The sequence below is a fragment of the Choloepus didactylus genome, chromosome 8, assembly GCF_015220235.1.
Source record: "Choloepus didactylus isolate mChoDid1 chromosome 8, mChoDid1.pri, whole genome shotgun sequence".
Classification (NCBI taxonomy): Eukaryota; Metazoa; Chordata; class Mammalia; order Pilosa; family Megalonychidae; genus Choloepus; species Choloepus didactylus.
The window spans coordinates 17423347-17438361 of record NC_051314.1 but is presented as its reverse complement, the minus strand read 5'-3'; the positions used below and the strand labels follow the sequence as shown (position 1 = coordinate 17438361).

Sequence of the window (15015 nt, the reverse complement as noted above, 5' to 3'; positions counted from 1 at the left end):
TCGGCGAAGGTGCTCCCAGTACCCCTGAGGCTGGCCCGGCCTGCCCTGCTCTCCTCTTCTGAATGACTGCCTGACCCCACCCAGGCCCATGCCCTCGCCACTCCCCCACCAGACGCTCCCTGAAGATGCACGAAGTAGGTGCTGCAGCAGAGATGAAGCCAGTCCCCTCCAGGCCTACCCCCTCTGCAGACGGACGACACCACGCGGCTGGTAGCACATGGTACTCTTTATTGTGACGCTCAGTGGAAACATCTGTAAACCAGCTTACTGTAGTGGTGACAGCTGCAACACATGCTAAGGCACTTTTATTATATAAAAAGGGGGGTGGGAGTTCCATTCACTCCTTTGTGACAGCAACTGGGACCTGAATTCAGAGCTTTTTAGGCATATGTAGATTTTATATATCTTCATGATTCATCAAGAGTTTGTTTCCTTTAAAAAAAAAAAAAAAAAAGAACGCCTTCTTTGCCATAGTTAAGTCTAAATGCAGCATATACAAAACAGTTAAGAATACAGGTAAATTCAGCAACCAGTAGAGACCAGTGTAGGACAAGCTACTCTCTTCTAAACATGGTTCCAAAGGGCAGGCAGTGGTAAAGACTTGGAATTGTATCATTTATTATGAGAGGGAGAAAAAGAAAACCTTTTTTTTTCCTGTCCTTTCAAAGTACATCTGTGCAGATGACGGGTTTTTTGACCATACTAAGTCAACGGTGCAGATAAACTACCCTTGGGCCCCAGTCCTAGGGTAGGCACACATGGGAGGGCTGCTGACCCTCTCTGATGGTCTGGCTGGCAGACTTGGGACAAGTACCAGAACCATTAAATATAGTTGGTCCCCAAGAGTGGTGGGAGAAGCCACTGGAAGGCAGCTGGCTGCTCCAGCTCTGCCCAAGCAGCCCCACTGTGGCAGGGGGCAGGCTGCCCTTGGGAAAGGTCGGGGTGGGGGGTCATCATTGCACTTGAAACATTTTAGCATCATGGAGAGGAGAGAGGCCCAGCCAGGAGGGGAGGGGAGGAGTCCGCCTGCCCTCTCTCCCCTGCCCTGGCGTTCTGCACCCTGCACAGAAGCAGAGAGCCTGGGCCTGCTCCCACCGACCCTCCCAGAGCACCCTGGAGTGGAGAGCCAACAGGCAGTGGATGTGTGAGGTCACCGCGTGTGATTGACGACAGCAAAGAAGCAGGGAGAGGAGAGAGCTGGTGGCGGAGGTGGGGAGGGGACGACTCTCATGGGGTTTTTGGCTATCAAAACTCCTTTAGTCTGAAGAAAAATAGATTCATAAAAAACTTCTTGCCCATCCCTGGGGGCCTGCCCTGCTTGCCTCACCACCTTTTGCTTTTCGGCAAGAGTGGGCTGAAGCTCCTGCTGGGCACTCTTCTCCAGGGCCGAGGAGGCCCAGGACCCTGACTCTTTGGTATCAGATTCTGGGAGGTGGGTGGGAGGGGGAGCTGTGGGGGCCGCAGCAGAGGAAGCCAAAGGCCCACAACAAGGTGTGGTGTGCCGGGGGCTCTGCAGGCCTCAGTCCCCGGGCTGGAGGGGGTGGGGGTGCTGTGGCTTGGGATGGGGAGGCGGAGTTGTCGCCCATCTGGCTCGGGCAGTAGGAGGAGAGGAGCCTTACTCGGCCGCTTTGGCCTCAGCCCCGTCAGCTTTGCCGTCCACCTCCTCGTCTGAGCAGTCACCAGCACCTTTCCGGGCCATTCGGCGGGGCACGACGAACGGCAGGTCCCCACGCCTGCAGGGGCAGACACACAGGGTCAGCTGGCCGCACCCGCAGGCAGCCACTGTGTGGCCCGCACATTGCAAAGTGATTTACCGATGGAAACTAGACACCTAACTTATTCCGAGAGAGAGAGAAGCAAGGTTGAACCTCTGGAGTCAGAAAACACCAGCTAGAGACATTCAGGAAAGCAGGATGGACCAAAAGTGAGAAAGTCACAAGGGCAGTTACTGAGCTGCTTCCTGTGAAAGGCCACCCTTTGCTCGAACTTATGAAACAGCCAGAATCAAGAGGTAAAAGGTGCTGTTTGTGCAATGTATGAAGATGGGCACCTTCTTCCGACCACACGTAAGAAAATGAATATTAAATTCTGACGAGAATGTCTGTTCTTGCTGCTCCTAAGCTATTAAAAAAAAATCCCTTTGCAAATGAGGTAAGAGATGAGACTCTCAGGAAAAAAATACCTCTGCCTCACTGCTGAATTCTTCATGAAATGCTAACACTCCCTCCCCTTAAAAATGCAAAGAAGCCTTTTTCATTGTGATAGGCAGTGGAAGATCACATCATTCATTCAACAAAGATCTGCCAGACACCTACTATGTACCAGGGGCTGGGCCAAGTTGCCTCAAGCAACTTCTAATTCAAAACCCAGCAACATGAACAGACTTTTAAGACAGACTAGGAATAAATCACCAAGAGCCTACTGTTCGTTCAAAGGCTGGGCAAAAGCCCGGGAAGTGAGCAGCAGTGATGAAAGGAAGCGAGAAGCAGTGATGAAAGGGGCACCAAGTTTACAGGAACCTCATTTCCTGAAACATGCTTTTCCTAACTTTTTAAAGGAGAAACAATAGAGCAATAGGGCCGGTTGGAGTCCGACGGTGACAGACGGGGGCGGGCAGGACCCACAGGGCTCACCTGAGCTTGTTCTTGAGGGAGCTGACCTCGCGGTTCATGGCATCCGCAGTCTCTGTGGCGTCCTCCAGCTCACGCTGCAGTTTTCGGCGGGAGGCGTTGGCCCGCTGGGCCTCCTCCTCGGCCTCCTCCAACTGTCGCTTGAGCTGCTTCAGGCGGGTGGATGCCTTGTCGGCCTGTGGAGAGGGGTGGCCAGTGGCCCCGTTAGGGCTCTGGGTGGACGTGGCCTGCAAGAAGCAGGTCCCGCGGCTCTGCCCGCTCATGCACCTGGTCCTTGAACTGCTCCGCGTTCCTCCGTTCGTCATCCACCTGCAGCAACACGTCCTTCAGCTTCTTCTCGGCCCGGCGCACCTGTTTGCAGGCGGCTTGGCGCTCCCTGTGTGGCACAGGCCCAGTGGCTCAGTGGGGATCCAGCACGAGCTGGGGCTACCATTGCCCGGGGCCTGGTAGGTACCGACCCCTTGCGGAGGCCTTGGGCTAAAGGGGATAGTCGCCTGCGCACCTACTAAGCGCTCTGTTATGAGAGGCACTGAGACTTCTCCCAATTTACAGATGAGGAATGGGGCTCAGGGTCAGAGAGTGGCATACCTCAAAGAGAATATGGCTAGAAAAAGGGAAAGTTGAGATTTGGGCCCCGGCGTGACCCCCACTTCCTCCAAACAAGTCTTGGTCCTGCTGAGCCTGTAAGATGGGCTACCCAGCAGGGGCAGGAACCCCACCTCTCTCTGAAGCAGCTCTCAGAGTCAGCCACCAAAGCCCCTGCTGTTGAACTCTGGGCTCCTCAAACCATATGGGTCCTCAGCAAAACAAGAGGGCCCATCAGGGGGAGGAAAGCAGCTTTTGGGACTTGGGGGGCAGAAAGTTGGTTCTGGCCTGACTCTGGGACAGGAGCTCAGAGGGGTCTGAGGGTCATTCCAGGTGACAGACAGACGGATGGAAAGGCGGCCCCAGGGCACCTGCCAGATCGGGAAGGGCGGTGCAGGGTCACGTACTTGGTCTCATTGTCCAGCTGTTCCTCCAGCTGGGCGATCTTGGCCTCGAGGGCCGTGATGGAGGCCTTGTACTTGGACTTGACGGTGCCCTCCATCTCCTGCAGCTTGACCTTGAGCTCCTTGTTCTGGCGCTCCAGCTGCTGCCGCGCGTTCTCGTTCTTCTGGGCGTGGCTGCGCTCCAGGTTCAGGTCAGTGTTGATCTGGTCGATCTGCGGGAGGAAGAGCCCCATGACCTCGAGGAAAGCTGTGCCCTGGCTGGAGGGTGCATTGGAGGGTGGGGGGTGGCTGGATCCCACCGAGGTCCTGGGCCCCCAACTCTCCGCTCTCCTTTAATAAGATGCAGAAATTTCTGAGAGAAACTGTGGGGAGAACTTTAGTGATGCCAGGATGCTTGCCCCTAAGCGACCAGGTAGCAGCTGGCACCTGGGCTCGTGTTCCTGCCAGCTGGGGCACCCCGTGGCAGCCAGGAGAGGGAAGCCCGGCCCACCCACCTGCAGGTTGGCCTTCTTCAGCCGGTCGTTCACCAGCTCCGTGTTGCCCTGCTCCTCCTCCAGCTCCTCCTCCAGCTGGGTGATACGGGCTTCCAGGCGCCGCTTCTCCTCCAACGCCAGGGCTCTGGGTGGGGTGGGAACAGTCAGGGGCCTGGCCCAGAGGTGGGGGGCTCCCGCCAAGCCATCCCTGAGCACTCCACCCGCCCGTCTCTGCTTGTGGCTCACCCCTTGCCACTGCTGTTGGCGATCTCGTCAGCAAGCTCATCCCGTTCCTGCTGTGCCTGGCGCTTGGCACGCTCGGCAGCTGCCAGTTCCTGCCAAGGGACCAGTATGTGACTAGCGACGGGGCAGCCCACAGCCCCAGGCATCCACCTCTGCCATTCCCTGTGCTCCGCACACGCTCTCAGTGCCACCCCACTGGGCTCCTGGCCCTCAACTCTCACACCCGTTCCCAGGCCTGCCTCCCCCAGCGAGCTCCCAGGCACCATCTCTGAACTTACACCTCAGGCGCATGTTTACAAAGCCCCCAGAGCTCAGTGCAGGAGCCACACCTGCTGCCGGGGATGCAGAAATAACCGAGAAACCAACCCAGCCTTATGGCAGACCATGCTGAAAGACACCCCACCAGCCAACCCCGCTACATCCCAGCGGGACCAGGAGTCAGGGCAGAGTGTGAGGCCTGTGAACCTGAGAAGCAGCAGCCACCATAAAGCACCATGTGTGCCCAGGAAGGGGTTGATGAGGACATGCCCGGGCTTCTAGTCTGAGAGCAAATGCTTGGCAGCCCCAGTATCACACAGCAGCAGGGCAGTTAGAGCCCTGGGGATGCCCAGCCCAGTCAAGGAGAGGGCGGCCACAAGACACTGGCCTGCTCAGTCGGTGTAAAAACAGCAGCGGAGGGGCCCCATCCCAGGCAGTGCCTTGTTTCATGAAGGGATCGGCCCCCAGACATCGCAATGTAATCTGCACTTGTTTCAATCGCTCCGGGGGGCCTTGCTACTTAACAGGCCCTGGAAAGACTTCTGTCATGCGGCCCTCCCTGGCTCCTCTCTGGGTGGGCTTTGTCTGAGGCCCACCTCCTGCAGCTGGATCATCTCGGCCTCCATGCTCTTCAGCTTCTTCTCATTTTCCTTGGCCTGAGCCAGGATCTCCTCCCGGGAGGCACGCGTGTCGTCCAGCTCGCGCATGTAATCCTTCATCTGGGCCTGGGGGCCAGGGAGAGAGGCTTGGCGCTGCCACCTGCGTCCACCTGCCCTGCCGCCACCACCCCATCCAGGGACAGCCCCCCACCCCCTTGCAGGGACATGTCCCCAACAGCCAGGTGCGGCTGGTCTTTAGCCTGAAGTCACAGCACTTAACCAACTTCACTGTAAGATGGCAAAAATAGACAAAATGCCTTTTCTTCCCAGGCTTTTTTACACTTTTGCCCGAAAGAATCTTAAAAGCGTATTTCTGGCAGCTTTATTGAGTGTGGACACGTCAGCTGCTGACCTGAGCCCCGTCGCAAGGCACATCCCTAACGTACCCCAGCACTCTAAGCCAGCGCCTGCTGGGTATCCCAAACTACAGGCAGGAGGTAAAAGCTCCTTTCCACGCCCCTGCCGTCTGCCTGACCTGACTCTAAAAAGCTTGATCATGTGGCTTCCTTCACCTTTTGCAGATAAATCCCAAACTGGGGTTGCCCAGGCCAAAGGGTGTGACTCTGGCTACACACGGCCCAGTGGTACCAGCTAAAAGCTGCCCCCAGCCATCAGTGTCGCCCCCCCCCACAGTCCCGCCAATGTGGATTCTCAACGTTTCTGGTGGGTTCGACCTGGCATCCCAGAGCTATCTTCAATTTGTTACTCTTTAATGTTGGAGAGGCAGTAACTTCCCAAGTGTGTGCCCCTCATTCTGTGCAGCTTCTCCAGTGAACCGAGTCAGAGCCTCCCATCATTTGTCCCTGAAGGCTGGACCGGGCCTAAGGGTCTAGGTCAGCACCCGATCTGTTCTGGCAACCTGTCATTAGGTGGCCATCTTCCCTAGCTCCACTGCACTTCTAGGTTTGCGTTTCTTTGTTTAATGTTCACAAAACCATTGGTCTTATTACAAGTTTCAGACTAATTTGCTTCTGCTCAACTACTTCTGGGCTTCTAAGGCCTGGGGTATGGGGAGAAGGCACCCAGACCTTCCCAGAGGAGGAGGGTGGGCAAACCTCCACCCTCACTGGCCAGCCTGCTGGTGTCCGGGGCTGAACCCCAGTGCTCCAGGGACTAGCTTGGTTCAGCCTGATCTCACCTGCAGCTTCCGCAGCTGCTTGATGGCCTCGTCCCGGTTCTTGTTGGCCGAGTCAATGTGGGCCTCCAGGTCCTTCAGGTCCATCTCCAGCTTCTTCCGAGCGGCCACTGCAATTGAGCGCTGCTTCCTCTCATCCTCCAGCTCTGCCTCCATCTCGCGCACCTGGGGAGAGACACCAACAGCTCAGAAGGCTGCCACCCACAGTCCCTGCTCCGACTGCCAGGCCCAACAGGGCTTGGTTGGTCCTGGTGGGAGCCACAGGGACTCCAAGGGCCAATGAGGATTGTTAATAACCAAAGCCCTAATAAGGTGAGTAACTGACCCCCAGGGTACAGAAATGGAAGTAATGACACAGAAGGAAGGTCTAGGGAACCCCAGTGTAATCCAGGTAGAGGAAGGAACAAAGCGTCTGCCAGAGCCAGGGGTGGAGGGGCTGGGCGTGCACACCTGTCTGACCAGCTGCTTCTTCTTCTCCTCGCTCTGTTCATCGCGGCCCTGCAGGTCCCGCTCGAACTGGGCCTTCATGGCCTGTAGGTTCACCTCCAGCCGCAGCTTGGCATCTTCGGTGGCCTGCAGCTCATCCTCTAGCTCCTCCAGCTGGGTCTTCATCTCCTCCACCTGCTGCTCCAGGGCCCGCTTGGACTTCTCCAGCTCATGCACCTGCCATGTGGGAGAGTCCAGCTCAGGACCAGAGGGATGGGCAGGTCCCAGAGGTCCCTGGACCCAGGGGCCGCTCACTCCCAACCCTCTGTGATGCCCCCATTTGGCCCCCTCTGGAGAACCCCTTGCTGGCACAGGTGCTCACACTCTTGCCAACATCGTCCTTGGAGCTCATGAGGTCCTCCATCTCTGTGCGGAATTGCTTGTTGAGCCGCTCTAGCTCTGCCTTCTGCTCCATGGCCTCCTCCAGGGCCCGGGCCAGGGACAGCGCTTTGGTCTCTTTCTCTCGGGCCTCTGCCTCAGCCCGGTCCCGCTCCTCAGCATACTTGGCCGAGATGGTTTTCTCCTCTGCCAGGAGCTGGGAGAGAGATGGCAGGCCATGAGACTCAGGGCAGCGGGTTCTGAGGCAGAGCTCAGAGCTGCTGACCACAGGCAGGACAAAGCATCCAGATGCAAACTCCCCAGAACGAGGATCCCAGGTGCTAGTACTGCAAGGAGGAGGGACCCAACAAGAGCAAACCCAAGGCTGCTGCCTAGAGAACCTGGCAGAAGGTGCTGGCTCCAGGGGTGCCATGCTGTCTGCCCAACTTACTCTAGGGACCAGTTGGGGGCAGGGACTGCTTCTACTGCCACCTTTTAAGTCTAATTAATTTTCACCACTTATTAGAGATACTCCTGTATGTCACGCCATGCCCCTTTCATGAGAACCCACAGGGAATACTTCTCTTGCTCTTGGAATCTGGAAAAGCTTTGGTTCTCCTAAACAACTGGTTCTGTGTTTATTTGATGCGACTGTGACTCTAGCTGCTCAGAAGCCCAAATCCAGTTTGCGGCCCTCCGCAAATGGGAACACACATTCCCCTGGTGTTCATTCTCTGCAGAGACCCACCCCTCGCTAGATCTTGTTTTTCTACCTGCCCCAATACCTTGTTTGTTCCAAGTTGGTAAACTCTTTCTTTGATAGTAAACGTTTTAAGCTCCGTAGGCCACATGGTCTCTGTAGCAGCCACTCAGCTCTGCTGCTGTAGCCCAGATGCAGGTAGGCAATGTGCAAGCAAATGAACGAGAGCGAGGCCATGCCCCAACAGAACTTGATCTACCAAACAGGGAGGGCTGGGTCTGGCTGTAGTTTGCAGACCTCTGGTTCACTCTAGTTTTCTGTCCTGCCCCCACTGTCTATATCCCTCTAAGCTGTCTCAGGTCTCGTGGAGCAAGGAACAGGTATAAACACACCAACAAAAATGTTAAATAAGAGTGAAACGATCCATTAAAAAAAATTCGGAAAACATCAAAAATCAGAAAGGGGAAAAGTCACTTCACTCCTAAGCCGATCATGGGAAGATACTCAATTCCAGTCATTTCTTTCTAGGTCCCTCAAGATGCTGGACAGCAAAGAGGGGCCCCGGAGAGCCTGGTGCCCTTGCAGCCTCCTCCCTGGCTGGGTCTGAGGAAGCCCTCACCAGGCTTCACGGCAGCCTCTGCCCTGGAATGTGGTGCCTGGAGAAGAGAGGAAATGAGGGGGGCAGAGCCGCACCACACACCTGGTCAAACTTCTTCTGCTTCTTCTCCAGGTTGGAGACGCTCTGCCGCTGGTGGTCCAGATCGACCAGCAGGTCGTCCAGCTCCTGCTGCAGCCGCGTCTTGGTCTTCTCCAGCTTGTCGTAAGCAGCTGCCTTCTCCTCGTAGCGCTGGCTCAGGCCCTCCAGGTCCTTCTGGAGCTTCCTCTTGGATTCCTCCGCGATCTCCAGGCACCCCACACCATCCTCCATCTTCTTCTTTATGTCAGTCACCTGGGCAGGGGCAAGGAGGGAGGAAACCCTAAGATGGCACCTGTTCAGGTAACATAACTGCACCTGGGGGCTGGCCTGCTCCACTGTGAAGGGAAACCAGGGAGCCAACCCAGTTATGGAAACAACTCCCCTGAAAACATAATTTCTGCAAAGAAGCATCTGTCCACTGTGAAAGCCCAAGGCAAGGTCAACGCCACAGTTGGCTTTGGAGGACCCTCATCAACAAGCTCCACCAAGTCTCTCATCGTACAAAGACCGAGGCCTGGAGAGGGGAGCACCAACCCACCTCCCCCCCCCAGGAGCAGGGATGCTTGTCTGCGGAGGCAGAGGGACCAGCAGGTCTCTGTCACGCAGCCCTTCTTAAGCCTGGAGATACACCCATGACTGCGTGAACACACTGGTTACTCCGACCCAGGCATGGGGATGGACCATTAACCCATCCTCAGGTGGTTCAGATCTTCTGTCCTGGCACATTAAGTCCCAAAACAGGATTCAGAACAGCGGTTCTTAATATATTTTTGGCCATGTATCCTTTGAAAGTCTAGAGAAGGCTGTGGACCTCTTCTCACAATAATGTCTTAATATGCACAAAATAAAATGCACAGGATTACCAAGTAAACCAATTACAGGAAAACGCTGTTGTCACAACTTATTTTTTCAATTGTGGTGTGACGACCTACGTGCATCTTTATTGACATACTGAGTAACAGGCTTCAGCGGCAGGCCTAATGACACTTCTGGAGCAGTGAAGAGCCACCGCTAGGAGAGGTGCTCAGGATGGTGAGCGGTGACAAAGTCACCTGCTGCCTTAGCTTACTGACTACCTAAGTAAAAGCAGGAAATGCTACACTTCAGTTAGAGATTCGAGAAAACACACCCAAGTTCACGGGTCCCTGAATTCTGCCTTGGAACCTCAGGAGCCCTGAGCTGTGGGCGTGTGCTCTGGGGCCAGGCACCCATTGGGGAGCAAGTCTGGGCAGCCAGGGGCCAGGCTCCCCAGCCTGCAGAATCCCACCACGGTTCCCCTGAGCCTCCTGGCCCAGGGGGCACAGGTATCTCATGGTGGGGCCAGCACCCAACCTGGGCATGGAGGGTGGCGATCTGCTTCTCGAGGTTCCGCTTGGCCTCCTCCTCCTCCTCCAGCTGCTCCTTGAAGGAGTTCTTCTCGTCCTCCATCTGCTTCAGCTTAGTGCTCAGGCTCAGCTTCTGCCGGTTCTCCTCCTGCAGGAGCTCCTACTCCAAGGACGAGAGGGGACGGGGGGAGGCACTCAGGAGAGGCAGCATTGAAGCCTGATGGCCACCACACCCTCAAGGAAGGAAGGAGCAAGTCCACTCGGATTCAGGGGACAGGGTGGGGGAGGAAGAGGAGCGGGAAGGACCAGAGACCACAGGGATGAGGGCTGGGACAGATGATACGATGAACTTCTGGGATGGAAAACCCAGAGACCTGGCAGCCACTGCCACATGAGCACAGGGGCCTCCAGCAAAGGCCCTCCCACCTGCTGCTGCCCTTCACCTGGGTGTCCTGAAGCTGGGACTCCAAAGCTGACAAGTCCTTGGTAAGCTTGCTGGACTTGCTGTCAGACTGGTTGAGAAGACCCGTGACATTGTCCAGCTCAACCTGTACGCAGATGGGAAAGGCAAAGAACCATGAGCTAGACTCACTGCTGCTGGCTCCAGCTTGGCTCCTCTAGGCAAAGCTGGACACAAGTCACAAACTGGACCACAGAGGATTTTACTGAGGAGCCAGTGTGAGGCAAGAGAGAGATGGTGGGAGCCCTGCCCACTGGGCTAAGATGGAGGAGCGCTAGGGGGACCGTACCTAGAACAGGTCGTGCGGAGGCCTCACCTGCAGTTTGGTGACCTTGTCGGCCAGCTCTGTGCGCATTCTCTCCCCCTCGCTGAACTTCGCCTGCAGCTCCTGCCACTGGGCCTCCACCTTCTTCCGCCTGTGCTCCGAGTCACCTTTGCTCTGCAGCAGGACCTTCACTTCGCTGGTCAGCTCCCCCCGCTCATCTTCCAGGGTTTGTTTTGCCTTCTCCAAGTTGGCTTTCACCTGCCGGGGGAGAGAGCATGGAGCTAAATGGGCCACCTATGCCCTGATGTGGGACTGATCCCGTTGGAAATGCCGCCAAGTCCAGATCCCAAAACCGCTGCCACCAGCAGCACAAACGGTGCTGGGCAAGTCCAGGACAGGGCCTGGTGGCAAGAGCCCTGGGCTCCGAAGGCTTGACCTGATCTGCCCTCTTCTCACGTACTGGTGGGTGGCAAGCATGTGCCCTCCCGTCTGAGCACAGGGTAGAGGGAACGCTCAAGGGTAGGGTATTGCTGAAGGAAACTATAATTGTCCACAGCTAGACTTCTAATAAAGCCTCTTTGAACCTGCTGCTCAAAATAACAATGTAATATGTTTTCAAAAAATAGAAAAGTGAAGTTCCCAAAATAAGTGCAACAATCCCATTCTAATTTGCACTGATCAAGCCACAGGGTCACCAACAATTTCAAGGGTAAAGTGGACCATGAGAGAATGCAACCACAAAGAGTTGGATAAGAGCCAAAGGACAAGGGAAAGGCTCTAACTTATAGAGACAGATAGACACGTGCATTTCTAAACCCTCTAGGTTGCCACATGAAAAAGCCTTAGCCAGAGGCCAGCAGAGTAGCTATGAGCTGCAAGCCACAGGAGACAGAACCTGTCTTAGTAAGGAACTGCCTCGCCACCAGCCACCTGACCAAGAAACCAGCAGGAATCAAGGTCACCAGGGTTTTCCCAAAAAGACCCTGGCCAACCACTTGTTGGGGTGTTCTAGAAAGGACCCAGGCTTCAGAAAAGGGACCACAGAGGCCCCCTGAAACCCAGCTTCAGGATTGTCAGGTTCCTTGAAGCTTTCTGGCCCAGCAGGTAGAACAGAATAATTATGATAATAAGAAACTGTAACAACTGGCTGAGGCCTTCCTCCCTACATGCTTTACGTGCATTCTCGGCTCCTTCAGATGTGACATTACCACACGAGACGGGCCCAGCATTATCTCCCTTCACAGGCGGGAACAGAGGTGACTATTTGCTGAGGTCTCACAGCTGCTAAGGAGGGGAGCTGGACTCAGGCCCTGGCGCGCTATTGCTGGACCTTCTTGGCTCTGCCAGACTGGTGGGCACAGCACTGCCCACCACAGTGGCCAGTCTTGGGGGCACCTGCCCTGAGAGCAACCCAGCCCCCCCCCCCAGCAGTCATGGAGCTGGCACCCAGCCCCCCGCAGCTCCCGCACCCGTTTCATCTGCTCCAGCTGCTCGGCCAGCTCCTCCACAGCCTGGGAGTGCTTCTGCCTCATCTCCTGGATCTGGGCCTCGTGGGTCTTGGCCTCGTCCTCCAGGGTCTTCTTCAGGATGTTCACTTCCTGTTCTCGTTTGGACCTGGACAGGGAAACACCCTCAGAGTGGAGGTCAAGGACCCTGGCCGCCCTCCCCAGCTCTCCATCCTCCTGCCCAGCCTCACAGACACACTTCGGAGCGGCCATCTGTACCCTCTGAGCCTTCAGTCCCACCCTTGCTTCACCCTGACTTTGAGCCAGGTTCTTAAACAGGTCTTCAACTCAGTAGAAAGAAACTGCTGAGAAGCCTCTAGGTCCCCTGTTTTCTGTTACATAATAGCAGAGGCCTGGGGTCCCCCCTCCCAGGCCAAGGCCTCCTCTCCCCTCCCCACCCACCACCCTCAGGGATTTGAGTGGTTAGTCCCAGGGCCCACCTGAGCTCCTGCTGGGCGGCCGTGGAATCCAGTGTGTCCTCCAACTCTGTTTTCAGAGCCTCCAGCTCTTCCCCAAGATCCCGCTTCTGCTTCTCAGCTTTATTCCTCGAAGCCCGCTCAGACTCCAGATCTTCCTGGAGTTCAGAAATCTGAGATTCCAGCTCCCGAATCTTCTTTAGGGCCATGTTCTTCTGGGCGGCTTCTTCCTCCACTCTGTCGAAGAGACCAAAACACCAGCATGAGGCATTTTCATTTTCAAAAAGCAGCAAGTGGAGGGGGCAAGATGGCAGACTGGTGAGCTGTATGTTTTAATTACTCCTCCAGGAAAGTAGGTAAAAAGCCAGGAACTGCGTGGACTGGACACCACAGAGCAATCTGTCTTTGGGCATACTTCATACAACACTCATGAAAACGTGGAACTGCTGAGATCAGCGAAATCTGTAAGTTTTTGCGGCCAGGGGACCCGCGCCCCTCCCTGCCAGGCTCAGTCCCGGGGGAGGAGGGGCTGTCAGCTCCAGGAAGGAGAAGGGAGAATTGCAGTGGCTGCTCTTACCGGAAACTCATTCTACTGATTCAAACTCCAACCATAGATAGACTGAGGCCAGACACCAGAGACTCTGAGAGCAGCCAGCCCAGCAGAGAGGAGACAGGCATAGAACAAAAACAACACGAAAAACTCCAAAATAAAAGCAGAGGATTTTTGGAGTTCTGGTGAACACAGAAAGGGGAAGGGCGGAGATCAGGCCTTGAGGCGCATATGCAAATCCCGAAGCAAGGCTGATCTCTCTGCCCTGGGCACCTTTCCTTAATGGCCCTGGTTGCTTTGTCTATTAGCATTTCAATAACCCATTAAATCTCTGAGGAGGACCGTTGTTTTTTTTTTTTTTTTTTTAAATCCTTTTTGCTTTTTCTAAAACAATTACTCTAAGAAGCTCAATACAGAAAGCTTCAAAGAATTGAAATTTGGGCACGTCAAGTCAAGAGCAGAACTAAGAGAGCTCTGAGACAAAAGGCAATAATCCAGTGGCTGAGAAAATTCACTAAACAACACAACTTCCCAAGAAAAGGGGGGTGTTCGCTCACAGCCACCATCCTGGTGGACAGGAAACACTCCTGCCCATCGCCAGCCCCATAGCCCAGAGCTGCCCCAGACAACCCAGTGTGACGGAAGTGCTTCAAATAACAGGCACACACACCACAAAACTGGGCGTGGACATTAGCCCTCCCTGCAACCTCAGCTGAATGTCCCAGAGCTGGGAAGGGGGAGCAGTGTGAATTAACAGAGCCCCATTCAGCCATCATTTGAGCAGACTGGGAGCCTCCCAACACAGCCCAGCAGCCCAGAACTGCCCTGGGGGGACGGCACTCACCTGTGACATAGCACAGTCATCCCTCAACAGAGGACCCGGGGTGCACAGCCTGGAAGAGGGGCCCACTTGCAAGTCTCAGGAGCCATACGCCAATACCAAAGACTTGTGGGTCAGTGGCAGAGACAAACTGTGGCAGGACTGAACTGAAGGATTAGACTATTGCAGTAGCTTTAAAACTCTAGGATCATCAGGGAGATTTGATTGTTAGGGCCACCCCCCCTCCCCGACTGCCCAGAAACACGCCCCACATACAGGGCAGGCAACACCAACTACACACGCAAGCTTGGGACACCAATTGGGCCCCACAAGACTCACTCCCCCCTCACCAAAAAGGCTAAGCAGGGGAGATCTGGCTTGTGGAGAACAGGTGGCTCGTGGACGCCACCTGCTGGTTAGTTAGAGAAAGTGTACTCCACGAAGCTGTAGATCTGATAAATTAGAGATAAGGACTTCAACTGGTCTACAAACCCTAAAAGAACCCTATCAAGGTCAGCAAATGCCACGAGGCCAAAAACAACAGAAAATTATAAAGCATATGAAAAAACCAGACGATATGGATAACCCAAGCCCAAGCACCCAAATCAAAAGACCAGAAGAGACACACCTAGAGCAGCTACTCAAAGAACTAAAGATGAACAATGAGACCCTAGTACGGGATATGAAGGAAATCAAGAAGACCCTAGAAGAGCATAAAGAAGACATTGCAAGACTAAATAAAAAAATGGATGATCTTATGGAAATTAAAGAAACTTGACCAAATTAAAAAGATTCTGGACACTCATAGTACAAGACTAGAGGAAGTTGAACAACGAATCAGTGACCTGGAAGATGACAGAATGGAAAATGAAAACATAAAAGAAAGAATGGGGAAAAAAATTGAAAAACTCGAAATGGACCTCAGGGATATGATAGATAATATGAAACGTCCGAATATAAGACTCATTGGTGTCCCAGAAGGGGAAGAAAAGGGTAAAGGTCTAGGAAGAGTATTCAAAGAAATTGTTGGGGAAAACTTCCCAAATCTTCTAAACAACATAAATACACAAATCATAAATGCTCAGC

General features: G+C 54.7%; 1 protein-coding gene across 2 annotated transcripts in view; it reads right to left on the bottom strand.

Annotated features, from left to right (window-relative positions):
• Nucleotides 1–208: 208 nt before the first annotated feature.
• Nucleotides 209–15015, bottom strand: part of MYH9 (myosin heavy chain 9) — a 96030-nt gene continuing 81223 nt past the window's right edge. For both annotated transcript variants that reach the window (XM_037846402.1, XM_037846403.1), the window contains exons 26-42: nucleotides 12584–12796; nucleotides 12108–12252; nucleotides 10690–10896; nucleotides 10357–10461; nucleotides 9921–10073; nucleotides 8592–8840; nucleotides 7196–7408; nucleotides 6838–7050; nucleotides 6391–6552; nucleotides 5190–5318; nucleotides 4339–4427; nucleotides 4114–4237; nucleotides 3623–3831; nucleotides 2898–3006; nucleotides 2634–2806; nucleotides 1620–1733; nucleotides 209–432 (exon numbers count right to left, since the gene is read on the bottom strand). In XM_037846402.1, the coding sequence (XP_037702330.1) occupies nucleotides 408–432; nucleotides 1620–1733; nucleotides 2634–2806; nucleotides 2898–3006; nucleotides 3623–3831; nucleotides 4114–4237; nucleotides 4339–4427; nucleotides 5190–5318; nucleotides 6391–6552; nucleotides 6838–7050; nucleotides 7196–7408; nucleotides 8592–8840; nucleotides 9921–10073; nucleotides 10357–10461; nucleotides 10690–10896; nucleotides 12108–12252; nucleotides 12584–12796 (2632 nt within the window). In that variant the 3' untranslated portion in view covers nucleotides 209–407. The remainder of the gene's footprint in view (nucleotides 433–1619; nucleotides 1734–2633; nucleotides 2807–2897; nucleotides 3007–3622; nucleotides 3832–4113; nucleotides 4238–4338; nucleotides 4428–5189; nucleotides 5319–6390; nucleotides 6553–6837; nucleotides 7051–7195; nucleotides 7409–8591; nucleotides 8841–9920; nucleotides 10074–10356; nucleotides 10462–10689; nucleotides 10897–12107; nucleotides 12253–12583; nucleotides 12797–15015) is intronic.